Source organism: Camelina sativa, chromosome 18 (genome assembly GCF_030686135.1).
Source record: "Camelina sativa cultivar CO46 ecotype springtype chromosome 18, ASM3068613v1".
Taxonomy (NCBI): Eukaryota; Viridiplantae; Streptophyta; class Magnoliopsida; order Brassicales; family Brassicaceae; genus Camelina; species Camelina sativa.
In genome coordinates, this window is record NC_141897.1 from 23,182,437 (window position 1) to 23,207,812 (window position 25,376).

General features: G+C 36.0%; 5 protein-coding genes and 2 pseudogenes across 10 annotated transcripts; 3 read left to right on the plus strand and 4 right to left on the minus strand.

Annotated features, from left to right (window-relative positions):
• Positions 1–3,510: 3,510 nt before the first annotated feature.
• On the plus strand, positions 3,511–4,631 carry LOC104762868 (dof zinc finger protein DOF5.8 pseudogene; annotated as a pseudogene). Its single transcript, XR_015588557.1, has one exon. The product of XR_015588557.1 is annotated as a dof zinc finger protein DOF5.8 pseudogene (transcript).
• Positions 4,632–4,899: 268 nt separating this feature from the next.
• On the minus strand, positions 4,900–7,252 carry LOC104762869 (autophagy-related protein 101). The gene is made up of 8 exons (XM_010486266.3): positions 7,048–7,252; positions 6,819–6,855; positions 6,361–6,446; positions 6,120–6,215; positions 5,771–5,936; positions 5,509–5,665; positions 5,228–5,325; positions 4,900–5,094 (listed from the first exon to the last, which is right to left on the minus strand). The coding sequence occupies exons 1-7, from the start codon at positions 7,078–7,080 to the stop codon at positions 5,250–5,252; spliced, it is 651 nt and encodes a 216-aa protein (XP_010484568.2). The 5' UTR covers positions 7,081–7,252; the 3' UTR covers positions 4,900–5,094; positions 5,228–5,249.
• A 207-nt stretch (positions 7,253–7,459) lies between these two features.
• LOC104762870 (protein SKU5 SIMILAR 14) lies at positions 7,460–11,048 on the minus strand. Its single transcript, XM_010486268.3, has 7 exons — positions 9,971–11,048; positions 9,750–9,859; positions 9,085–9,452; positions 8,654–8,999; positions 8,201–8,563; positions 8,039–8,117; positions 7,460–7,953 (listed from the first exon to the last, which is right to left on the minus strand). The coding sequence occupies exons 1-7, from the start codon at positions 10,130–10,132 to the stop codon at positions 7,750–7,752; spliced, it is 1,632 nt and encodes a 543-aa protein (XP_010484570.1). The 5' UTR covers positions 10,133–11,048; the 3' UTR covers positions 7,460–7,749.
• A 640-nt stretch (positions 11,049–11,688) lies between these two features.
• On the plus strand, positions 11,689–15,061 carry LOC104762873 (putative disease resistance protein At5g66910). Of its 2 annotated transcripts, none has more exons than XR_015588556.1 (5): positions 11,689–12,748; positions 12,834–13,240; positions 13,348–13,581; positions 13,797–14,002; positions 14,100–15,061. XR_015588556.1 is itself a non-coding variant. In XM_019239839.2 (5 exons), exons 1-5 carry the CDS (start codon positions 12,103–12,105, stop codon positions 14,744–14,746), a joined length of 2,271 nt encoding a protein of 756 aa, XP_019095384.1. In that variant the 5' UTR covers positions 11,689–12,102; the 3' UTR covers positions 14,747–15,061. The 2 variants fall into 2 exon arrangements, 1 of the variants encoding a protein (XP_019095384.1); XM_019239839.2 differs by having other exon boundaries at positions 13,348–13,712.
• Positions 15,062–15,583: 522 nt separating this feature from the next.
• Positions 15,584–17,335, plus strand: LOC104762875 (putative disease resistance protein At5g66890). 2 transcript variants are annotated; one of them, XM_087498522.1, is made up of 3 exons: positions 15,584–15,955; positions 16,113–16,324; positions 16,419–17,335. In XM_087498522.1, the coding sequence occupies exons 1-3, from the start codon at positions 15,744–15,746 to the stop codon at positions 16,844–16,846; spliced, it is 852 nt and encodes a 283-aa protein (XP_087354648.1). In that variant the 5' UTR covers positions 15,584–15,743; the 3' UTR covers positions 16,847–17,335. The 2 variants fall into 2 exon arrangements, with proteins under 2 accessions (XP_087354648.1, XP_087354647.1); XM_087498521.1 differs by having other exon boundaries at positions 15,654–15,955.
• On the minus strand, positions 17,280–19,824 carry LOC104762874 (serine/threonine-protein kinase SRK2I). 2 transcript variants are annotated; one of them, XM_010486269.3, is made up of 9 exons: positions 19,448–19,824; positions 18,989–19,063; positions 18,773–18,874; positions 18,646–18,699; positions 18,457–18,549; positions 18,221–18,313; positions 18,028–18,132; positions 17,845–17,943; positions 17,280–17,771 (listed from the first exon to the last, which is right to left on the minus strand). In XM_010486269.3, exons 1-9 carry the CDS (start codon positions 19,631–19,633, stop codon positions 17,481–17,483), a joined length of 1,098 nt encoding a protein of 365 aa, XP_010484571.1. In that variant the 5' UTR covers positions 19,634–19,824; the 3' UTR covers positions 17,280–17,480. The 2 variants fall into 2 exon arrangements, with proteins under 2 accessions (XP_010484571.1, XP_010484572.1); XM_010486270.3 differs by having other exon boundaries at positions 18,989–19,121; positions 19,448–19,584.
• A 1,753-nt stretch (positions 19,825–21,577) lies between these two features.
• On the minus strand, positions 21,578–24,786 carry LOC104762877 (LOB domain-containing protein 36 pseudogene; annotated as a pseudogene). Its single transcript, XR_015588558.1, has 3 exons — positions 24,396–24,786; positions 22,771–23,877; positions 21,578–22,121 (listed from the first exon to the last, which is right to left on the minus strand). The product of XR_015588558.1 is annotated as an LOB domain-containing protein 36 pseudogene (transcript).
• Positions 24,787–25,376: the final 590 nt, after the last annotated feature.

Here is a 25,376-nt window from a genome sequence, read left to right on the forward strand (position 1 = left end):
CTGTCTGAAACGGTTTTGAACAAGTAAATAATAAATAACCTAATTTATGATCCAACCTACACATTTATTGGTTGTTGTTGTTATAACAACACAACATTTGGCTCATAAAAGTGGCCAACATTATAGTAAATAAATTTAACTACTTTCTTTAAAAACCAAAATTAAATATGTTAGTTGGTGTGATGTGGGGCTCAACAATTGTGTAATTTAATATCGGTAACTATAGTACGATAAGTTATTATAGTCAATATGCATGTGGATCCACACACATACTATATTAGAAAAGAAAGTAAAAAAAAAAATTATCATACTGTATTATTGTTTATTCAGTATTTGGCCTCCCGGTAAGAAATTCAGAATCATCAGATTATACAGTTCAGTACCCTTATACTTTCATAATTTAGAATAGGTAGATATTAAGTTTTGTAACGTGCACGTTATGGATAACTTGTATATTTATTACAAATATGAAATTCGGGATAAATTAATTAATGTAGAAATGAAGGCAAGGGACAAACGTGCATTCGATTGTTATAAGCTTATATAGATATAGGAAGGAGACCATGCTTGATGGTATCAAATCCAAAAATGCTTACTCATGCAATGATTAGTCAACTATCTATCTATATTACATATTCACCCTTGATTAAATCATTTTATTTTGACTATACTCAAACTTTTTCATAAAGTGGCTTTTTCATAATTTTTCTAAATTAGACAAGTTTGAAATTTCCTTTTGACTGTGTGCATAGTTGTATAAACACATACATTAATACATAGAGAATTAGAGATAAACGAAAGAACATAAACTGATGGGAATGTGACGTTCACTTCTCCGACCGTGGAAATAAAACAACGGCAGTGGAGACGCACGTCGCACCCAATTTCAGAATAGTATACAAGAAATATTATATCTTTTGGGCACATTTATTCTTGTAGTGAAAATTTCAATCATATCTCTTTCAAAAATTCCCTGCTATCTTAAACTATGATAGTTTTGAGCTCAAGTTTTGCCGCTAATTTGAAATCTTAAAGTTTTAGAATACCCAAAGTTTCTAACACTATTTTGACCATCCAATTTCACCCACTTGAACTGTATATTAAACAACTCAGTATTTTGAAAGATCTTTCGTTCCAAAAATAGATGATTATCTACATCATATTTGTTGCAACAAGGCAAATAGATATGGAGATGATTTGCATTTGGACTACGTATATTGTTTCCTTACTCTTGGTCCCCATATAATCTTCTATTTATTCTCCAACAACTTCCAAAGTCATAAATAAAACCCTAGAGTTTCTATATCTATTACTCACTCCGTTTCAAAATATAGGATGTTTTAGTTAAAACACGCATATTAAGGAATAGTTACTTTTACAAAGTTAGACCAATTATAAACAAGACTGTATAATATAAAATACAAAATTAATCAAAAAGTTGCATAGAAAGTTGTAAACATCCTATATTATGAAACAAAAATACTTCTCTAAACATTCTATATTATGAAACGGAAGGAGTATTATTATTTATTTGTTAATGTGTTTTTTGTTTGTAATTATTGTTTCCTTTTTTGCCTTGTAATTATTGTTTCAAGTTTATTTATTCTCGAATATTCAATTTATTGATACCTTTTACTATTACGATGATGACCAAGTTTTCACTTTCGAAATGGGACACAGATCGTGGTTTAGATGACCATGCATCAATAAAGTTATATTCAGCTTTGAATATTTTTCATAATGGGATGTTTGGTGAAACATGCACCAACACAACATAAAAAGCCATATAATTAGGGCCTTAGCATAAAGAACGATTATTGCATGTTTTCTTTACTGTCATGTCAGATTGCATATCATTTTCATACAATTGTAGGGATCAGTTCTCAAACAAAAAAGAAAAAACACAAAGAGGATAATTAGCCCAACAATGTTATTTACGTTTTTTTCCTCGTATGTTTGCAATCGTTGCATAATGGGGTTTTGTTTTGGAGAGCGTCTCACATCCACATCTAAATACAAAAAAACACAAATCTCATTTGTAAGGCCCATGGTCTATAAAGTCGGATACATCTTTAAAAGAAATAGGCCCATTAGAAATACGGACGGAAATGACGAAAACACCCTTTAGAAGGAAACAGAGGAGTAGAGTACTCTCAGACTAAGGGAGAAGAAAAGGACAAAAAGAATGGGATAAAGAAAGAGATGAGTGTCAGAATTTGACCAGATTAGACCGGTCGGTACAACAGAGTAAGGACGGCTCTGAACCAGTGTAGACACGTCTTGGGCACATACTTCTCACATGTCTCTCTCTCTCTCTCAAATGTTGGATGCTTTTTTGGTGTGAAAGGGAGTGAAGATTTGCATGCTTCGTAATTCTTTAGCTCTCCGTATCAATTCTTTTACCCGACAGCCTTCGCTTCTGTCTCTTCACAAAACGAATCTCTTCTGTCTCTTTTGACCGTTTTAGCCTCCCACATTTACATTTACAACCCTCTTCTTCCGTATGGATTTGTCTCTCTTTCTCTCTCTCTCTCTCTCTACCTTCCTTAAAGATACATTTGTCTTGTTTCCGCAACGCAAGATCATGTTTACTTGTTTAGTCAGAAGTCCTACGATTATTGTTACTCCTGTCTACTTGGTCTTGTTGTCTAGATTTTTTTTACTTTTTATAGTCTCCTAAACAAGATAAGGTTTATATGACCAACCATAGCATAGAAAATAAAAGAAAACATGGATTTGTGATTTTATATGCATAAGATTGACCATAACACGTAACATTGATCATTTAAGTTGGTCTAATACATACTGCTGTGATTTGATTTTAGTTAGTGTTGTTTCTAAGGTCCTGAACGCATTGATTCTCGTATAGTAATTGTAAGAGCACATCTTCACACACCATAAATCTCTTAGGTCCATAGAGTGTACTAATTTTTTTTTTCTTTTGGGAAAAAGATGACACAACTTAATAACCATCGTAAATAAGGAAATTAGGCTAGTTATAGGAGCCATAAATAAACCCTTTAACAGTATAATGGTTGAATTATTGGGAACTGCTTTACATCAATAAGCTCGCTCCCACAATTTGCCTATTGTTGCCTACTCTCTTCACTCTTCATTTCCCGTAGACACGTACTTTTGACAGACGTTTTTTTTTTTCTTTTTAAATTAAAATCAATGTCATCATCTCTTAAATGGTGTTTGTTTCGACTCATAATAACTCGGAAGTACTACCTAACAACAAAATCAAAACTTAATTTACTTTAATTGGGTTTTCTAGTCACTCACGAATCGCATTTCTGATAACCATGCAAATAATGTCTTAATATTTATTTTAAATCACTTATATGCCAAACAAAAACGTGCGACAGATTATGGATGGAGGAGATTACATGTTTTGTTTGTTTTCCCATAATTTTCAAAACAGAGCCACCTACGTACAGTATAACGAAGAGAGAGAGAGACAGGGCATCTCTTTCTATGTTCACAATAAACCCAACACACTCTGTCAAAAAGCTTCACTCTCTTCTCCTTCCCCATCTCTTGTCTCTCTCTCTCTCTCTTCTCTCCATATAAGGAACCTCTTACTCTCTAAGAAAGTTCCATAACCTCTAACACTTCCAAGCTTCAAAAAGTCTCAACTTTTTCAGCGAATTACCTACCTCTCTTCAAAACATGCCTTCCGAGTTCAGTGAATCTCGTCGGATTTCTAAGATTCCTCACGGCGGAGCAACGGTTGCGACTCCGGTGGATCAGCAAGAGCAGCTTCCTTGCCCTCGCTGTGACTCAACCAACACCAAGTTCTGTTACTACAACAACTACAACTTCTCACAGCCTCGTCATTTCTGCAAGTCTTGTCGTCGTTACTGGACTCGCGGAGGTACTCTCCGTGACATTCCCGTCGGTGGTGTTTCCCGGAAAAGCTCAAAACGTTCCCGGACTTGCTCCTCCTCCGCCGCTAACACCACCGTTGTGGGAAGCCGGAACTTTCCGTTACAAGCGACGCCTGTTCTTTTCCCTCAGTCGTCTACCAACGGCGGTTGCACCGCGGCGAAAGGAAGTGCGTCGTCGCTCTACGGCGGTTTCACCTCTTTGATCCACTACAACGGCGCTGTAAGCAGAAATGGGCCTGATGGTGGCTTTAACGGGCCAGACGGGTTCAGTCTTGGGCTTGGTCACGGGCCGTATTTCGATGACGTCAGATTTGGGCAAGGAATAACGGTCTGGCCGTTTTCAACTGGCGCTACTGATGCTGCAACAACTACAAGCCACGTTGCTCAAATACCCGCCACGTGGCAGTTCGAAGGTCCAGAGAGCAAAGTCGGGTTCGCGTCCGGAGACTACTTAGCGTGAACATCTTCTCTACTACCTTAGTCGAAGGGTTTCCATCTCTCTTCTTCTTCTTCTTCTTCTTTTGGCTTCTCTACCCTAACTTTGATTAGTGCTACCTTAGTAGCATTTAATTAGTGCTCCCTAGTAGTGTATCTGGTTCTTATTTAGTTAGGTTACGTGTGAACGAAACTACAAATTCAGAGTAACGTTTGTTTGTTTTTGGCTCTAATTAATGTCAGTTCCAACTCTGGGAATCTCGGAAAACAGAACAGTCCAATTTTTATAAAATGCTACTCCGAATTTATATTTAGTTGCTACATTGCGTATACAGAGACAAATAAAAGATAATGACAATCCAGGAACCTTATCCTTTTCATTGTTCAGAAATGTAATGAGGGTTTCTCGAACAAGACGATTACTGTTAGACTCGTACATATCGAGCAGATATGGATGTAGCAATGCTCTAGCCTTGGCCGGAACAAGACTCGACACAACCAAAACATAGAATTAACTGAGAACATCTTTGTGGAAATAAAAGAATGCTATAAAGCTATAGATATACCTTGAAAATACTTTTGAAAATGTTCTCCCTAAAGATTATAAAAAACAGAGAAAATATATGTTCAAGAAGGAGGATATATATACTGTATATTTTATCATCATCATCTAAACGAAACTACAAAAAGACAGAGAAAACATGTCTTGTTTTGCCTCAGATACTTTGGAAGTCTGGGAAACAACGCATCATTTATTCACAATAAATATCTGTAACATAGATAAGGCAAAGAAGGTTATGAGAGGAAGAGGCAAGTGTTGAGTTTATCATATATGTACACAGAGAAACGCAACTAGAAACGTGAAGTTAGGCTGCACCGAGTAACATCAAGTGGATATGTACCTAAATTGAGTAGAAAATGGAATTAGCCGAGCATGGATGGATGGCCACTGTGGAGTATCCTCTTGAACATATCCATCCCAAATGCTGAGTCCGATGAGCTGAAACAAAACTTAACTCAATTCAACACTTTGACAACAAAATATCAAGAAAATTCTTCACACATCTATGTTCGTGGGGATCACTGCACCTAAAGATAAGTCTTAACTGTCCATCGAGACATGATCCAGAAGTACAATCTCTAGAAAACAGTTGGGATAGTGAATAAGTGGAGACTGACGTACCTTGGGATAGTGATCTCAAAAGGGCAGTAGATTACACCATCGTTAATGGGAGGAACATGGTCCTTCTTCTCATTCACGAATTTTATGATTTGGAATAAGACTTCTTGAAGGGATTGCTCAAGCAGTGTCCTACGAGAACTTCTCTCCTCAGACGCCTCTACAATTATTGGATTCGAACATGACAATCACTTCCCACTCTTATATGACAAACGAAGGGTAGTAATTTTTGGAGATGAGAGGGTTGTAAATTCATCAATCTTACCTCCAGGGTCCATAACTAGTTTAGAATGGTGGGACTTGCCGACTGGAGCCTTAGTGGGCTGAAGCACATTAAGATTGATGTACCATTGTTCCCAGTACAACCGTTCGATTTTGTTGGTGAACCAAGACGGCTGTTTGCTTTTGACTTCATAAAATGATAGACATATCTTGGCAATGACACAAAAAAGAAGAAGAAGAAGAAGAAGAAGAAGAGATCATTAACAGCCAAGGATTAGACAATCACATACATAAAGAATATATGATAAGCAACAACCCTATATGCTGCATAAATCCTTGTGCGAGCAGGTAAGAAAGATGCGGTTCACTTATAATCAACTATCTGAATGTACCTGACTTTTCTTGTTCGGGTGTTTCTCAATCCAGCTAATGAATTGGTCAATCTTTTCATCAATTTTCTTCTCCACTTCGATTTCACCGCACTGCACCTGTGACATATATAGGAAAAAAAAGGAAAAAGTCGCCAACATCAAAATCAAAGCATACTCACAATTTTGTAGAAACTCGTAAAACATCTCTTTGTGTATCATAGCTACAAAACCATAGAGGAGAGAAAGAAATTGAAAATCTTACGTATGTAATCTCAAAAAGCTCCAAATCAATATCTTTAGGGCGGATAAGACCAAGCGCACGATGAAAGACAATGGTGTGTAGAATGCCTGCAGCAACGAAACTACACCTTCTCAGATTCAAAAGTTTCACAAAGTAAATCTGAAACTACAACCAATGTCATGGCAATAAGAGAAGATAGTAACAACTACAGAACTGGGAAAGAAAAAAAAAGAAGACAAAAGACAAATCCACAAACCAAATCAGACAACAAATTGCTCGCATATTCAAATTTGTTGTACTCAAGCTAAGAAAGACACCACAGATTTATGCATAGTGTTCTCCAAAACTCCCAATTCGTAGCAATGTCTACAGGTTTAAGACCTAGAAAGAGACCTAATCTGGGATCTTAAACTGAAACAATACAGGTTTGTTTCTATACTAAAAAACAACGAAACTGGATACAGAAGAAGAAGACTTACAGCGCAAAACTTCGCGTATCTCGAAGGATTCCACTTCCTGCGAAAAAAATATCCAAATCAACCCTAAACCAAATCGACACATAGTAACCTTACGATATCGAACAACCACCAAAAAAATCCAGATATAGAATCACGGACTCGATGACTACAAGGATTTGACTGATTTTTTTTTTAGCAAACAAAAAAAAAAAAAAAAAAAAAAGAAGAAGAAGAAGACGGAAAGTTTTACCAGTTCCTTAAGCTGACAAACTTCGCAATTCATGTTCACCGAAGCAAAACTCAGAGTACGAGAGAGAGAGAAGCTTCCGATTTCTCTAAGATTTCTTCTATCTGATCGTTTTGGTTGAAACTTGGAAGAAACAACCCAACTGAGAGAGAGAAGAAGAATCCCCTTTTTTCCTCGCCGATTTGATTTCGGCAACAAACTGTTGGACTTTTCACTTAACTTTTTTACAAACTTTCTTTAAACTCGTATTGGGCTTTACTAGGCCCATTCTCAACATAGAGTACTTTTAAGCCCTGTTAAGACTCCACTATATATACAACTGTACACTTTCGTTTTAAGATTTTATCAATGGTTAAGTGCTACACTGCTACTGCTACTACTGTACTTTCCATGACAATTTAGTTGTAGTTTCAGGTTTATTATACTCAGAAACCGCTTTTATTACATTATTATTGCAATAGATTTCGACAAGAAATAACAACACGATGAATAGAATTGTTCATAAGATTGTCTTTAATCTGAAGAAACCTACAAATGACCCATAGCTTTCCTTTTTTCTGTGTGTTTACTGCATATGTGTAAATAGCCACACCAGCCATACTCTCATGACCAGGATTGAAGAACAAACCCAAAAAACCTCAACCAAATTGAATCGAATAAACCTTTTAACAATTAACTTTAAAGTAAAAGAACAAGAGGATCTCTCTAAGGGTGTCGTCCAACAGCTTTGCCACAGAGTTGAAGATTATCAGGAGGGTTGTATTCATTTGCAAGACTCTGTACTGGATTCCATACTCTCAGATAAAACTGTTGTCCCGAGTATTGTCTTTCCCATATCGCTGATCTCATATTCCACATCCCTTGATTGTCCAATGACACCAAAATCGCTGTCCAAGATTTTGGGTAGACCTACACATTTATATGCCCAGGAAACTCATCAAGAACACAAGTAAACAAATCAAAATTTCCAACTTCTTTTTACTGATGGTTTCACCTGAGTTGTGTGTCTTGTAAGACCATCAACAAGATTGTAGAGTGATCTTTTTGCAGGTGTCCATTGTCCAGAACCAAATCTAAATTCATAAGAGAGAAAGATTAGCAAGAAACTAACTTGAGTTAGAAGTTACAAGAGCGGCGGCGCAGGTAGGAGACTCACCCAACGACCCAGAAGTCATAACCGTCAAGATGCCAAGACTGCATTGATTTCTCATTGTTCTGAAACACAATTTCAAGGAAATCATGCAGAGATGTTTGCACAACTGATGTTGCAACAGTTGGAGGAGAGTTAGAAGGAACGTTTTGAATGGCGTTAGTGAAAACTCCAGAGATGCCAAAGTGATCAGCGAGTTTAAGAGGCGTCTCTGAGTTCACATAAGAGACTCCATTGACTGCATATCTTTGCTTTCCGTTAATCAAAGGAGCTGAATTAGCGAAAACAAATGACTTCGTTGGAGCGATTTTTCCATAGTGGAATGATCCTTGAGGGTTTGGTCTAGCTGCATTTGCTGTTAAGTTCCACCTGAAACCCCAAACGAAAACAACATTAACGATCCAAAAATTATTTACATTAAACAATCAAACGTTCCTTGTAAGTAACTGGCCTTTGTACCTGAATGTCCTGGCTTGTCTCATGGACCAAACAAGCTCTCCAGGAGGAAGAGCAGGGGGATCACCAGAAGCTGGGACATGAGAGTTCGAATAACGCAACAGACCCATAACAGAAAGTTTGCTTCTTACAAACCTGGTGCTTGCAACCATGTAATAATCTTTAGGAGATTGGTTTAAAGTCACAAGAACAGCTAGAGACTGGCCAACATGAATGTCAAGAGAATCATAATCAGTTTGCATAACATGAGAGCCTTCAACTTCAACTACTTTCATGGTATGTCCTTGGATTCTGAAATTGAAAGTGCTTGATAACCCAACATTGGAAATTCTTAACATGTAAGTCTTCCCTGAAAGATTAAAACCATAAGACACATTAATAAGTAAAACAAACAGAACCAATTCACATTGGAAGCTGAGGAATTCATAATTCACCTTGGTCGCCTGAAAATGTGGTTTGAGTTTGTCCATTAATGAGCATCCCATCGGGGAATGGAAGAACACCACCAGAATCCAAACGTTGCTGAAGCGTTTTGTGGTTGGTTTTGAACCAATCACCAACGAGTAAAGTGAAATCAGCGGTTGGGACAGGGTAAGGAATTGGGATTCCAGGTCTTGCATAGACATTGATGGCTCCGAATCCACCGGCGGCTTTGTGAAATGCGGTGGAAGGGAAGTAATTGAAAGTTCCGATCTGATCTTTGGTTTGGAATTTGTAAGTGAAGTTCGAGTTTGGTGGGATCGGACAGTTTGTTCCCAAGACACCATCTTGCCATGAGTTCTTCCTCTGTTTAATCCCATTCCTAAACCCATAAACATTGAGACAGATCAAATACACATTTCGATTATCAACCTGAAAACCCTACATTGATCGATAAAGTTTAAACCTTTATCGAGTTTAAACACAAAAGATCAGACCTTTCAGAGGATTAAGGGAAGCTTAATACTCAGTAATCCCCCAAATGCCTTAAAATAGTGGTAATATAAGTTGAGTCATTAATCAACTCGGTTACACAAAACAGAGGATTTTTTTCTCTCTGTGAAAATGATAAAATTCAAATCTTTAGGGTTTTTTGAAATTAAAGAAAAGGAGAAATTACCAGGTCAAGAGGAAAGGCTGGTCAAGTTTGTTGATGAGGTTGAGGATGATGTTGTCATTGGTCACAACATCAAGCTTTGGACCAGGAAACTGACCATTGATGAGAATAACCTAATGAGTTAAAAAGGTTCGTCAGTATATCAAACAAAAATGAGATTTAGACTTTCCTTTAATAGAAACTGTTGTTCTTGACTTTGACAAAAAATGAAACTGTTGTTGTACCTGTTGAGGAACACCAAGAGGAGAGATAATGCCATAAGTCGCAGTCCAAGTGTAGAACTTGTAAGGGCTTTCTCCTTTGACTATCACCAAACTGCTCAAAAGAGTCAAAGCTCCAAGGAGAAGAAGGAGATGAAGCAAAGATGTTGTTTTTCTTGATGCCATTTTCAGGGCTTCCTAAAAGAATGATACAGACAAGAGAATGAAGAGAGCTCAAAAAAAAAAACTCTTTTCCTAAATGGGTTTGAGAAATGAAGGGACTTTGATGTATAAAAATGCAATTAGATAGCGAAAGTTAAGGGTGACATAAGTATTATGTGAGAGAAAAAAGAGTCACAAAGGTGGTTCCAATCAATGACCAGTGAAGATCTCGAGTGAGTTTTTTTTTATTTGCTTTTTCTCGTTTGGTCAAATAAATTAAAATTCAACTCGTCCCTCATTAATCAAGACTTCAACAACTTTTTACACCCTTAAATTTTTAAACACAGATTTTAAAATCTTACTTATTACACATTTGCGGCAATGTCATTCACATTTTTTGAAAATGCTGGTCAGTTTTAGTTTGTTGTAAAAATATAAGTTTTTGGTAGTTCGGTTGATTAGTGTAAACTACTTGTAAATAAAGTTGTTAATGTGAAAAAGGGGTGTAGACGTGTAGTGGATAATGCCGTGGTTGACAAATGGAAATGAATGGTTTCACGCGTTTTGGTTACATGATTATTGCGTCCAGCCAAAGCTTAGCTTTCATTATTCCGATAACGAGATACCATAAAAAGCTAAATGGAAATAATTCAAAACTAGGGAACCAAAAAGGAGAAAGGGAAAGAAATCAGAGTAAAAAAGACAAGAGTTTAATGTTTTTCCTTATTGGTCGCCGCTGATTAGATTCTCCTTTTTGCAGTTTTCTTCAGGTTTACGGCCAAAGATTGAAAGCAAACCAAATCAATTAAGAAAGCTTTTGATATGTTTCTTGGCACTAATTAAGGAAGTTTCGAGTTATGTACTTTTTTTTTTTAATTTATGGAGTATGCTTTTGGGAAAAGAGCATCTGTCCAACTGTAATGGACATCCGCGTTAAGCTATTGAAAGCTGTGCCACTTTTGCCAATTTATTACGAATCTGATTTATAAGATAATTTTATTTTATTTGGTTTGGATGAATTTCCAAAGTTTAAAAACTGTAAGTTGCAAAAGTTGACAGAAAATCACTTCTTGTTGGGAAATTTAGTCGGTGAAATATATGGTCCACCTACTAAAATAATGTATTTTATACTATTATTAATTACATATAGTTAGTATGAAGTCACCGATCATATGAAAGATCCATGCATGCAGATCACCATACATAAGAAACGAGTGAACCAAAAACGATTATATTAGAGAATTTAGAAGAAAACGAATACATTATGCATTCATATATTAAGCGACATAATGATGTATACAGGAGGATTTTATATTACGACAAAAGATGAAGCATGTGAGGAGTTGTTGATTAAGCATCATTTTTTGTTTTAGTAAAAATATTAACCACTAATCTTTGATTATATATGTGTTCTTCTTCACTCCTTAATGATCACTACTTAGACTAAACGAGTAATATACAAGAGTCAACATGGGCTGACCCAATTCGGACATGTGGAACTTCTCACAATAATGGGACAGTCACATGCTATGTCTCTCTTTTCCATCCTATTTTATTGCTCTGTCTCTGTGATCAAAATTACGAGCCATTGAAAATTGTATGGGTCAACCGGGAAAAAGAAGAAAAGAATCGTGTTTGTATTTTGTAGGGGTTTTTTATTGGTCGAAAATAGAGTATGGGCTTTCAACCATGTATTTTGTTGGCCCATATAAAATACTATTAAGATTTATCTAAATGGGCCGATAATGGAAAAATATCTATATATAAATGGGCCTGAAAGTCTTTTTTCTTTTTCTTGTGCAAACAAAAATGTATTGATTGCAATTTTCAGGTACACTGTGAAGTGAAGTCAACAACGACGGCATAAGCAAGCATCTGATACTTCGTCTTCCTTAACGTGTTGGGTCTTTCAGATTCTGTCGGCAGAATCAGTGAGATATAAATTTCATTCTGGGTTTGCGAGGAACTTGAGGAATCTGAAGAGAAGCAAAAGAATGAACGATTGGCTTAGTTTGGGATTAGGCTCTGTTGCGGGAGCTTTGGTCTCCGAAGGTCTGAAACATTTGATCTCAGAGGCCAAAAAGGTGATAGCTTTCAAAACTGTGTCTAAAGAGCTCGCATCCTCTATGGTCTCGTTGCTTCCGGTGATCGAACAGATCGAATCGATGCAAGATGGTGTGGAACTACAAGATCTTAAGGTAACGATCGTTGAAGCTCTTGTAGTGGTTCAGAAGTGTTCACTTGTCAAGGAGTGGAATCTATTCTTGAAATCTAAGTATACTAGAAAATTTGAGGAAATCAATAGGAAGATGCTCAAGTTCTGTCAGGTTCAGCTACAGCTTCTTCTTCTTAGGAACCAGTTGCAGTCCATGCTTTCCATGGAAAGCATTAATAGTTTTTTCCAAATCATCAATGAGAAGCTCGAGCTTTTGAGTGTTGTTTCTTCTCCCTCTCCCGTTTTTACCAAGCTTTGTTCGGTTCCTAAGCTTAATATGAATCTTGTTGGATTGGATTGGCCATTGATGGATCTAAAGAAGAGGCTCCTTGACGATTCTGTGGTTAATCTTGTAGTCTATGGTCCTCCTGGGTGCGGGAAGACCACGCTCGTTACTCAGCTCTGTGACGATGAAGATATCAAAAGTATGTTATACATACATTATTTTAAGTCTTGAAAGTTTCTATCTTTACACATGAATTGTATTCTCATGAAATTTTCCATTGGCAGGAGTATTCAAGAAAATCTTCTTTTGCGTTGTGTCGAGTACTCTTAATTTCAGAGCCATAGTACAAAATTTACTCCAAGACAACGGTTACGGAGCTATTACATTTGATGATGATTCTCAAGCAGAAACTGGCTTAAGAGAGCTGCTGGAGGAACTCACTGAACATGGTCCTATATTGTTGGTGTTGGATGATGTGTGGCAAGGATCAGAGTTCTTTCTTCGGAAATTTCAAATTGACTTACCGGGTTATAAGACTTTGGTGACTTCTCGGTCTGACTTTTCGAGTTTATGGTCCACTTATCATTTGCAACCCTTGAAAGATGAAGATGCTAGGTCCCTTCTCATTCAGTGGGCATCTCCGCCTCATCACACATCTTTAGATGATGAGTATGAAGATCTTCTCCAAAAGGTATTAGTATCATCTCTATGTTTCTTTTTCTTTATAATGTAGACTCGACCTTAAAGTTTTAAGCTTTGATTGTCATCCTTGTGGAAACACTATATTCATCTTTGTAGGTATTGAAACGTTGCAGTGGATTCCCTCTTGTTATTGAAGTAGTCGGCATTTCACTTAGAGGAAAAGCCCTATATTTATGGAAAGGCCAAGTGGAAAGCTGGTCTGAAGGGAAAACAATTCTTAGTAACCCTCATCCTACTGTGCTACAACGTCTTCAGCCTAGCTTCAATGCCCTGGAACCCCATCTTAAAGATTGTTTCTTGGTCATGGGTTCATTTCTTGAGGATCAAAAGGTATGGGCTTCGCTTATACTTGACATATGTGTGGAATTATTTGGTAGAGGTAGTAGCAGCAGTACCAACGTGTACATGAAATACCTTAATGACCTTGCTTCCCAGAATCTGCTTAAACTTGTTCCTCTCGGGTAATCTTATTTCTTTTTCAACATTCATCTCATTGCACCTTCTTGCCCCCTACCATTTGATGAACTTATATGTTTGCTTATCAGGACTAATGAGCACGAAGACGGCTTCTACAGTGAGTTGTTAGTCACTCAACATGATATTCTGAGGGAGTTGGCTATTTATCAAAGCGAACTAGAACCAATCCTGGAAAGAAATAAACTAAATTTGGAGATACGAGAGGACAACTATCCGGACTGGTGTGTGAATCTAAGTCAACCTATTAATGCTAGACTTTTGTCCATCTTTACTGGTAATTCTTTCAAGTCCTCTTTTCTGATATTGTATCTGTTGTTTCTAGAAATTTGACATTCTTATAACGATGCTCGAGTGTTTTTTTTTTCTTACAGATGATTTGTTCTCATCAAGGTGGGTAGAATTGGATTTCCCCAATGTTGAGGCTTTAGTTCTTAATCTATCTTCATTAGATTATACATTACCAAGCTTCATAATTGGAATGAAGAAGCTAAAAGTTCTGACAATCACAAACCACGGTTTTTATCCAGCAAGATTGGCCAATTTTTCGTGTCTAAGGTCATTGCCAAACTTGAAACGGATTAGATTGGAGAAAGTTTCAGTAACTTTGTTAGACATTCCCCTATTGCAACTCGGTAGTGTCAAGAAGCTATCTTTGGTTATGTGTAGTTTTGGTGATGTTTTCTACGAGACAGAAAAAATAGATCTCTCCAAAGCTCTACCGACTTTACAAGAGATTGAAATAGACTACTGCTATGATCTTGATGAGTTACCGTATTGGGTCTCTGAAGTTGTTTCATTGAAGACCCTTAGCATCACAAACTGTAATAAGCTCTCTACACTTCCAGAAGCTATAGGCAACTTGAGTAAACTGGAAATGTTGAGGCTGCGTTCTTGTATTAATCTCTCTGAGCTGCCTGAAGCGTCTGAGAGACTCAGCAACTTGCGGTTTCTGGATATTTCTTATTGCTTAGGATTGAGAAAGTTGCCTCAAGAGATTGGCAAACTGCAGAAGCTTTAAAAGATATCGATGAGGAAGTGTCCGGGATGTGAGTTACCGGATTCAGTGAGGAACCTAGAGAATCTAGTGGTCAAGTGCGATGAAGAAACAGGATTCTTGTGGGAGAGGTTGAAGCGAAAAATGAGAAATTTGAGAGTTCAAGAGGAGGAGGAAACAGAGCAAAACCTGAACTTATTTCAAATGTTTTAATGTGTGTATTTTACTAACTGATTAATGTGTGTGTTATAAAAAAATGTATATATAAAATAAAGAGATTTCCAAATAGATGTAAGATAGAATTTGAAATTTCAAGCTAGCAATTAAATTGTGTTACTACTGAGAAAGTGCCATGCCAAACGTTTTTGTGTACGTCAATCTTTCTGAACCATTTCAAAAGTACTAAATCCTTGATCCTTATCTAAATTGAATAAATCTGAAAAGAGTAACATCAAAATTCTTGACAAACTATAATAGTAATACTCAACATTCTTCGTTATAATTTAATATTTCAAAAATTTAATATTTCAACATTCTTCATTATAATTTAATATTTCAACATTCTTCATTATAATTTAATATTTCAACATTCTTCACTATAATTTAATATTTCAAAAATAATAAATATTTCAAAAAATTTATTAGTTTAATATTTAATGTTTGTTTTATATTTGTTCTTATCAATTAATATAGTAGGATTTTTAAAGAGATCTTTTATTATTTTTCTTGTCACATTTTAATACAAACAATGTGAGCACGTTTGACATCTTTTACCGACCACGTTTATGGATTCCCGTATTTGACAAGTCACATTTTTTTTATCCTTTTCAACTTAAACTTCAATTTTGGGGTTGATCTGTTAAGTTTCCATTAAAACTCCCCGCGTGTACTTTTCCTTTATAAATCCATCATTATGTGGAAGAGTCACGTTTTTCTAATAAAAGAAAGAGTCATTCAAGAGAGTAAATTTCTTTGTTTCGGCTTTTGATCTTAAATTTATAAAACTCCTCTCCAATTCGTTATGGATTTGATTTCGATCCAAAGCTTTGATGCCTTGCCTCACAATCTTAGAGAGTGTTTCTTGGACATGGCCTCGTTTCTTGAAAACCAAAGGATCATAGCATCCACAATAATTGACTTATGGTCTGAATTATACGGCAACGAGAGTGGTCTTTGTATGAATTACCTCCAAGAGCTCGCCTCTCACAATCTCCTTCAACTTCTTCCTCTAGGGTATGTTACTTTCTGTTCATCCACCAATTCTTGATCTCGCTATATATTTGTAATATGATCTTAAACCTAAAACCTAAAGAAAATTTGTATATTTCATTCTTTTGAATAGATTTATAGCCTTTTTCAAATCTTTCCTTTGTTTTGTTTGCGTTTACAGGAGGAATGATTGTGATAATGGCTTCTACAATGAACTCTTGGTCAAACAAGACAACTTCCTTAGAGAATTTGCTATAAATCAATGCCAGAACGAACCAAGCTTTGAGAGGAAAACATTAAACTTGGAGATACAAGAAAACAAATTCCCAAACTGGTGTTTAAATTCAGAACATCCCATCTTTATTAATGCATCTCTCTTATCTATCTCTACCGGTAATATAGTTCTTCTTTGCTCTGTTTCACACATTCTTTAACCACATTTTTTACAACTGTATCTGATTGATTCTTTTTCTTTTGGTGTTTACAGATGATTCATTTTCATCATGTTGGGGTGAAATGTATTGTCCAAATGTTGAGGCTTTAGTTCTTAATATCTCTTCATCTAACTATGCATTACCAAACTTCATTGCTACAATGGAGAAACTGAAAGTTGTGATTATCATTAATCATGGTCTTGATCCTGCAAACGTAACCAATTTGTCGTGTCTCAGCTTATTACCAAACCTGAAACGGATTAGATTCGAGAAAGTTTCAATCAATGTGCTTGACATTCCCTATTTGCAACTTATAAGTCTTGAGAAGCTGTCTTTATGGTTGTGTCACGTTGTTGATACTGTCAACGAGACAGAAGTTGATGTTTCTGAAACTTTACAGAGTTTACAGGAAATCGAAATTGATTACTGCTACAATCTTGTTGACTTACCATATTGGATCTCTATCAAGTTGTTTCACTGAAGAAGCTAAGCGTCACAAACTGTAACATGCTTTGCAGAGTCCTAGAAGCTATATGCAACTTGAGGAACCTTGAAGTGTTGAGACTGAGTGATTGTACTAGTCTCATTGAGCTGCCTGAAACGATCGACAAACTCAGTAATTTGCGGTTTCTTGATGTGTCTGGTGGCTTCCAATTGAACAAATTGCCTCTAGAAATTGGAAATCTGCAGAAACTTGAAATGATTTCGATGAAAGATTGTTACCGATGCGAGTTACCGGATTCAGTGAAGCCTCTAGAGAACCTGGAAGTGAAATGCGACGAAGAGACTGCGTTCTTGTGGAAACGATTGAAACGAAAAATGAAGAATTTAACAATAACAGAGGAAGAAACAGAACATAACCTCAACTTCCTTCAACTGTTCTAAATGTTAATTTGCTTTTTGTGTGTGTGAGGTTTTTGTAACATTGGAGATTATTATATATAATATATATACACAGATATGATCTTTTACATTATGTAGTATGTGAGAAAAAAATAAGAAACAAACAGAGACAATACAAAAATGGTAGAAAATGAAACCAGAGGATCCAGCAGAACACTTGTCTTGGGAACATAATAAAGAAGTGTTTTTTGGTCATTTAAAAAGCTTTTAAATTAGAGAGCGTAAACTATCTCACCGCTACTGTCAATGTCGATTTCAGATTCAGAATCAAAGTCGTCCATGTCATCGTCAAGATCAAGGTTGTCAGTCATGAACTCGTCAAGGCAACGGTTTCGAACAGCCGGGATTGTTGCTTCAGAGATGATTTGCATGATTGTGTCAAGGCTTTGCATTGGTTGTTCAGGCTCCTGAAACTGGCTTCCGGTGTTGCTCTCGTCCATTAGATCAGCTGGGAGGTTCTTCAAAAACCAATCATGAGTCTTGATCTCTGGAATGCTAATCCTCTGCAATAACAAACAACCGTCAATTTCGCCAATGGTTTTGAGGATTAGAGACGAAAAAGAAGAAGTGACTTACGGTAGCGGGATCAGCCACGAAGATTCTTGAGATTAGATGACAGCATTCAGGTGAAATCCGTATGTCGTCAGGGATTGAGTATTTAACGCTAAGGATTCTCTGCGTTTCAGAATCATAAAGAGAGAATAAGAGGAACATCAAGAGATAAGATAAACAAAGAAACAACGTTTTATAAGAGGTTACCTGTATTGTTTTGCGATAGTCTCTTGGCTCTTCTGGATCCTCGAACGGGTAAGCTCCAACCAACATGACGTATAAGGTTACACCGCATGACCATACATCTGCAATCTGGTATTTTTGTAACACTCGATCATTAGTTATTCATCCATGGGAAAAAAGAAGACTACAAAGGAGTATCTTTAAAGCCTCTCTTTACCTTGCCATCATATTCCTGACGAAGCAGTACCTCTGGAGCAATGTATGCAGGAGTACCGACAGTTGACTTTGGTTGTGAATGAAGAACAGAAGACTGACAAAAACAAAAGCGTAAGGGAAGTTAAAAAACAGACATTGAACAAAGTATATGGAGATAAGCAAAGTTGTGATACAGCACAAAAACAGGGGAAATTAGTGTGAGAATAGAGGAACCAAAAGATGTACAGTTGCTGGTACCTTAGAATATCCAAAATCACAAATTTTTAAGCGAGGAGCAGGACTCCCATCCAACAATGTATTCTCCAGCTTCAGGTCCCGATGGCAAATTTGCTTCACAAACACATGAAAAAGCAGAGTATTTAACAAGTGGGGAAAAAAGGAGATAACAAGTCCCTAGAGCTCCATGTGTAATATCTCTACACATACCATCGCATGACAATAACTGACTCCAGATATAAGCTGCTGAAAGAAGAAGCGAGCCTGTAAAAGAAGAAAAATCAAGAATCAAACCTGAAACTCAGATAATAGAATTGAGCTGAAAAGCAATGCAAACCTCATCCTCACTAAACCGTCCTGCATTGCAAATCCGCTCGTAAAGCTCGCCTCCAGAAGCATATTCCATTATGATAGCCAGATGAGTCGGCGTCAAAATGACCTACCCTCAGGTGTACACAAGAATGTAAACAGAGTGTAAAGGATCGTCACTGGCTTAACTAATTGCAAAAAGATAAGAACTGAAAAAAAAGAGTGTTTAGTTACTGTATTATACCTCTTTAAATCTGACAATATTAGGATGCCTTAATGACCTGTGGTTAATGATCTCCCTTTGAACATTTTCATCAATCTGCAACTCCCACATTTCAAAGGTAACTCAGCCACAAGTGATTCACAACTGTCCTAATCTACAAAAGCACAACACTGAAACCTCACTCACAAAACCAACCAAAACAAACAAACTCAAGTTGATTCTTAAATAACACCCAAATCAAAAACTTAAAAAAATCACCATTCAATTCAAATGTTGAGAGAATTAGGAAGCTCAACATCTTTCAAATCACAACATTAAAAGCAAAACCAATCATCCACATCAATTAAAAACGCAAACTTTCAAGTATACCACCTGGAAAGTGAAAAAACTTAAAAGAAAAAGACAAACACACTATAAATATAAAACCAAACTTCCAAATATAGAAAAAGGTGAGATTTTTTAAAAAGAAGAGTAAGAAACCTTGTCTCCTCGCTCGATGTACTTAACAGCAACAAGCTCCTTAGTGAGTTTGTCTCTCATAAGGCGAGCAACACCGAAGTTACCAGAGCCAATATCCTTAACGAAGTCATAACGATCACTATCGTGCATAATCGGCATATCAATAGGTCCTGCTGCTGTGGTGGTGGTCACCGGAGCTCGATCCATTATTTCTCTCTCTCTCTCTCTGATCAAAAAAATCAAATAAAAAGGGAATTCGAATATGTTAAGTCGCTGGAATCTAGGAAGAAGAAGATTCGAGAAATGGAAATATATCTTTCAAGAAAAGGGAACAACGAATGAGGAAAGAGAGAAGAATAAAAGAAAGAGCAAACAAACCCAAGAAATAAAATAATAATAATTTGGTTGCCCCAAGAGATAAGGATAAATCTCAAAAACGACATCGTTCTGTTGCTTTGATACGACAAGAGCCGCCGCGTTTTGATGCTTGATGTTGCTTCGTAAGATAAGAAACTATCACCCCAAAAATAAAATTAAAACAAGTGAAAAAAGAAAAAAGTGCGACTTCACTCGTCCTTGTCTCCTAAAAAACAAACTTTTATTCTCTCTATATCTGTTTCGATTTCTTTCTTTTTTTTTCCTTTTTTCCAGTTAAAGAAATTTTATCAAACATATAAATAGTTGTGATAAAAAAGTATATATTATAAACATATTATTCTATAAAAAAAAAAAATATAGTTTGGAGGAAAAAGAAAAACTTAGTTCAGAAGGAAACAGAAGCATGAGAGTCACGTGCCATGTGATCGAAGAATATTCGGTTAGTATGATGCCGTTACTTGACGGCGTCAAGCGCAGACACTCGTTGCAATAACGTAAACGGAGCTTGACACTCGTTGAGGATGACACTGACAGTGACGTGGCAAGTCTTAAACGTTTTTTTATTTAATTAATGGGCTTGTCACTAATTCTGTTAAATAAAAAGGCCTCTTAGTTACAGACCAAGGCCAGCCCATTTGCACAATGGATGAACAGCATTTTTATCATATTTTGCATGATTGTATATAGTCAAACTTTGGCTTATTGATTTTGTCGGTCCATATATATGTTATAACGTCTAGACATACTTAAATTATACTACTCCACTAAGGACTGTTGTATTCAATTGGTTGTTGGATTGACCTAGTTAGAAATCTTTTTATGGGATTTATTGCGACACGAGACATTGATTATAGTACCAAAAAAAGGTACACTAGTGACTAGTGTGTTTAGAGATAGAGAGATGTATCATTTTATTTTATTTTTTAAGTTAATACTAATATATGGAGTGAATGGGGTTTATGGGTAAGTGCGCAGTTAATGGGTCAGTGCTTAATTTAATGACCGATGTTCATCAATTTCATCACCTTCTCTTTATTGCTATACTAAGCATCCTACTGGTGAGATTACTATACTATTATATGCACATGCACATGCACATGCACATGCACATGAACATAAACATTTAGTTTCCATGTTTCTCATGAATCATTCAGGTAAAATATCTAAACCACACTCACACTGATATATACTGATTAATACGATCATGACATTGACAAATTGATAAAAAAAATTATAGTACTTAGATTGGTATTGTGAAATTAAATGGTATTATTATCTGTTTAGCAGCGGCCGTTTTTATTCAAGTGTGCGTGAGATTTATACACATGATGTTATGTTGGGGGTCCTTAAGGGAGGGTTTTATAAAACGGTGAGGATATGGAAGAGAGAGCCAAATAGTATAAATTTGTGAATGGTCAAAGACTGTTAATAAATGAACCAACACAATCTTAATTGCCAAGCATTCACTCTTAACTACTTCTTTAGCTTCATTTACCTACTTGATCATTATTATTTGCGTTTGTTTATAAACAAGTATAGCACACTCTCTTTTTAAAAATGTAGTAGCCTTTTTGTAATTATTATAGGGGTGTTTTATAAACTTTACTCCTTTTGTTTATTTTTTGAGTAAATATAACGCGATCGAGACTCATAGTTAAATAAGTGGGTTGTCCAAAAACAAATCAGTATGTAAGTGCAACAATTTTCAATAAACATGTCAAACTTCAAAATATCATTTTTGAAAAAAGAAAACCAAACTAAACGACATTTAAATTTTCAGAAATAACAATTATATTGTAAACAAGGATAAAACAAAGATAGATTATTCCATAGTTTTTATATAATCCTTCGGTTGACATCGATATGATAACCACTAGGCCAAGTGACCATCCTCTTGACATCTAATTTACAAATAGATTTGCAACCAAAAACACTAATCTCTCTTTTTTTTTCCTTAAACCGAAAGAAATGTCAAAAAAATAATAAGAAGAAGATACAAGAAAGAAAAAGAAAAAATAAAACGTAAAGTAGTAAGTATTTGTGTCCATGCTAAAGAAGCGGACGGGAGATGGAGTTGAAGATCTTTTGTTCAGTCTGATACGTACGAGCCTTTGGTTTTATATATACTTTTTATACTCTTCAGCAAAACTGCCTGTATGATACTCAAAATCAACCAAATAACGCTGACTTTTTTTGTGAGTCGTTTGTGACTTTTACGTGGTGAGTGTCTTTTTCGCTGATGGAAGTGCGACAAGGTTTGAAAGAAAGAAAAACTCGATTGCGTCCATAATGCCTTGCGCAAAGTCAGAGTTTCCAACTGCAAGAAAAGTCGAGGAAATAAGTTAAAAAAACTAAAGTAATGATCCAAGAGAGACTTAAGAAGCAATGTTTATTAGAATTAATTAAAAGAACTTGATCGATGTGATTGACGCTAATACATGCATGAATAAAAGTGTATCTTATGGGACAACACTTAAAGATTTCCAGACAGAAAGGTGTAAGCAAATCTTAGACTCTTAAAGATACACAAATTTTCTCTTTTTCTCATCTCTGTTAGGTAGAGTAGAACAGATTACTACATATCACACAAGTCTAATTTCAATCAAGAATTGGTGAAGTGATATGACCCACCATGATTTTTTTTTTCTTTTAAACCCTATTTTAAAAAAAAAATAACTAGGTTAGTTAATGCATTATTGTTCAGAGAATCCAACAAAAAGAAAATTGTTTAAAAATATGGGCTATATGGCTATAAGAGTATAGGAGAGTTATTGAAGACATGACAAGGCTTTTTCATTAAATGTTATATGTAAAGAGCAAAACCTCCTCTGTTCCACTGTAACTGTGCTATACCATAAATAAAGAACATTCAAAATGCAGAGAAAATGCAAAGAACTCCACCATCCATATCCATGTAACAAAACCCTAACTATTGAAAATGAAAATCGAGTCTTTTTGCCACGTACCTTAGGAAAATTTTGTAGAGTTTATCGAGCAGCGAGAAGGTCAAAGGCCGTATCTTTCTTTTTTAATATCCCTCCCTCTTTTTTATTATTCCTCAATTAGCGAGCGAGATTAACCAATGACACTCCTTCTACCCTCCTCGCTCTCTGAATTTGGTTGCGTCTGCGTTTGCGTCTCCTGCGTTTGAAGCGGTAGCGGCTGAGAAGATTGTGTAGGTATGAATAGTTGAGCCTCATGATGTTGCTGTTGTTGATGATGATGATGATGTAACTGCTGATCCGTATGGTAATTATTATTATTCGTCGAAGGACTATCATCAACAAAGTTACCTCCAAGTGACATTCCGGTTACGGCTGTACCACCGGAGCTTAATTGATTAAACCCAGTAACAGTAACTGAACCGGTCGGTATAGAGTCAAAACCATTATTAAACCTCAAAATCTCAACTTGAGCTTGGTTTTGATGGTGTGGACTACTACTTCCTCCTCCTCCTCCATAAGCTCTAAACATCTCATTCTGTTGCTCCCTCGCAACCGCTGCTAACTGCTGAGCCTCAAAGATCTGTTGCTGCTGCTGCTGGTACAATTGTCCAGTTGGAATAGCCATCATCGGCAACAAGTTATGATGATGCTGAGTCAAAACAGACGCCGAAGAAGAAGATGGTCGTTGAGGAGGTTGCGGCGGTAGAGACATGAAATGCGGTTGAGGTGGTTGGAGAATAGGGAGCATAGCTTGAGGACCAACGTACGTAGCGAGCTCTTTCTTGGCGTTTTCAAGATCGTGTTGAAGCTGTTTAAGACGGTGTTGGAGGATTGAGATCAAACCGACGCAACCGTAAACAGGATCGCGTAGTCGAGCTTCGGCTTCGTAGAATAGAGAGTTTACGGCGTCTTCTCTTTGGTTAGAGGCGAGCTCGTTGAGAAGCTTAGCGACGTTACTTGCTCCAAAGACTTTGTGAACGAATGCGAATTTTTGAGGTTGGTCTGGTGGGAAATATGGAGCGAATACGCATTCTTGAGTGCATTTTCTTCTCAAGAATTTACAAGCTGCGCAAGGAGAGCTTGAAGACGCCATTTTCTTGTTTTGTTTCTCTTGAGAGACTTGAGAGCCTGAGAGGAATATAAAAGAAAAAAAAAATAATATTCAGTTTCTTTAATTAAATACGAAAATTTTCTTGAAAATAATGAAATAGGGATCGTGAAAGTAAATGCATCGAGGAAGCTTCGTGTAAGTCATTAGATGAGACCCCTATGAAGTTGAGAGATTGTAAATAAATGTTATCGTGATTCGTGCAACAAAAACAAAAAATCCGTACAAGTAATAGAATAGTGAAATGGAAAGGAAAAAATAAACTGATCATAAACATTACAAACCAGGATCAAGATGGCCAAGAGAAAAGTTATCAGATCTATTTACAAGTCGATAAAATTTTATTTTTTTCAAAGGCAAAGGTTTATGTGTATGTAAATGGTATAAGAAAGAAAAGAACAGATTCCAAAAAATAAAGCAAGATATAAATCATCAAAATAAAATGAAAAGAAAAAATCTATCAATATCAATCTTTTATCAATCAGAATTTTTAACTAAATCAAATCATAAAACAAAAAAGGAAATAAACAGACTTTACCTCAATTAAACTACAAATCTTTCTCTATTCCAAAAAAGCTCTTTAGCTCTCTCTCTCTCTTTTCGCTCAAGCTTCATATATCACTATCTTCATCGTTTGATTCCATGATCGATAGAGTGAGTAGGAAGTAACTCTCGGGCTCTAGGGTTTCTGTGAAAACCCAGAAAAAAAAACACGATTACTTGATCTGATCTCCGATTTATTCTGCCCTAAAGCTGTTTAGTAGATTTTTATAAAACGAAGAGAGATAAAAGATCTGAAAGAAGAAAGAAGAAAGAAGAAAATGAAAAAAAAAAAAAAAAAAAAGGGAAGGCTTTACTAATGAGGAGGACGATCTTTTATATCAGTGAATACGCCACAAACCATAACCGTTGAGATTACAAGAGAGTGTGATTTACCGCCGTTGGATCTCACAATTATTAAATTTGGGTTTTAAAAGCAACCACGTTTGTGATTACAGTTTTATCCCTGAATTATTTCATAAATTATTTTTGTCTTGACTTAATTACCCTCTAACTGCTGTCTTCGTCTGGAGATGAGTCATTTTCAAATTTCATCTCTAAAAATCTCAAAAATTGATACGAAATCGTTACACAGTTACTGAAAAAGTCAGCCCCCACGAATTTCTTTTATGTACGAAAGCTTTTTATTACAATAACATGGTATTTATTTATTTTAGGCTTTTAAGCATAGATTTGTATTTGACATCATAACAGATATATATATATATATATATCTCAACTTTTTATATAGTATATGTTATTCCCAAATACGTACTTTGTAGTAAGATGATTAAGGGTCACATGCCCACTGGAGATGGAATTAAAGTGCTTCGTTATGTTCAACACAAGTCTAATGTTGCACATGTTTGTGTTTTCGTTACATTATTCTTGTTGTTAATCTATATATCATTGAATGCAGGTTTTTAACTTTTAAGAAAAAAATGGTCAAGTTTGCTATAAGCATTCACTGCTGAGAATA

Excerpts from the sequence above, each read along its gene's own strand:
- LOC104762869 (XM_010486266.3), bottom strand. The coding sequence starts at position 7,080 with ATGAATTGCGAAGTTTGTCAGCTTAAGGAACTG. Across the intron at positions 6,216-6,360 it reads AGCTTTTTGAGATTACATAC|GTGCAGTGCGGTGAAATCGA; the intron begins GTAAGATTTTCA and ends TATATGTCACAG. Across the intron at positions 5,937-6,119 it reads ACCCGAACAAGAAAAGTCAG|ATATGTCTATCATTTTATGA; the intron begins GTACATTCAGAT and ends GTCATTGCCAAG.
- LOC104762870 (XM_010486268.3), bottom strand. The coding sequence starts at position 10,132 with ATGGCATCAAGAAAAACAACATCTTTGCTTCATCTCCTTCTTCTCCTT. Across the intron at positions 8,118-8,200 it reads TATGACTTCTGGGTCGTTGG|ATTTGGTTCTGGACAATGGA; the intron begins GTGAGTCTCCTA and ends TTATGAATTTAG. Across the intron at positions 7,954-8,038 it reads TTACAAGACACACAACTCAG|GTCTACCCAAAATCTTGGAC; the intron begins GTGAAACCATCA and ends ATAAATGTGTAG.
- LOC104762873 (XM_019239839.2), top strand. The coding sequence starts at position 12,103 with ATGAACGATTGGCTTAGTTTGGGATTAGGCTCTGTTGCGGGAGCTTTG. Across the intron at positions 13,241-13,347 it reads ATGAAGATCTTCTCCAAAAG|GTATTGAAACGTTGCAGTGG; the intron begins GTATTAGTATCA and ends TCATCTTTGTAG. Across the intron at positions 13,713-13,796 it reads CTTAAACTTGTTCCTCTCGG|GACTAATGAGCACGAAGACG; the intron begins GTAATCTTATTT and ends TTTGCTTATCAG.
- LOC104762875 (XM_087498522.1), top strand. The coding sequence starts at position 15,744 with ATGGATTTGATTTCGATCCAAAGCTTTGATGCCTTGCCTCACAATCTT. Across the intron at positions 15,956-16,112 it reads CTTCAACTTCTTCCTCTAGG|GAGGAATGATTGTGATAATG; the intron begins GTATGTTACTTT and ends TTGCGTTTACAG. Across the intron at positions 16,325-16,418 it reads TCTCTTATCTATCTCTACCG|ATGATTCATTTTCATCATGT; the intron begins GTAATATAGTTC and ends TGGTGTTTACAG.
- LOC104762874 (XM_010486269.3), bottom strand. The coding sequence starts at position 19,633 with ATGGATCGAGCTCCGGTGACCACCACCACAGCAGCAGGACCTATTGAT. Across the intron at positions 19,064-19,447 it reads ACATCGAGCGAGGAGACAAG|ATTGATGAAAATGTTCAAAG; the intron begins GTTTCTTACTCT and ends TGGGAGTTGCAG. Across the intron at positions 18,314-18,456 it reads GTGATTTTGGATATTCTAAG|TCTTCTGTTCTTCATTCACA; the intron begins GTACCAGCAACT and ends TGTTTTTGTCAG.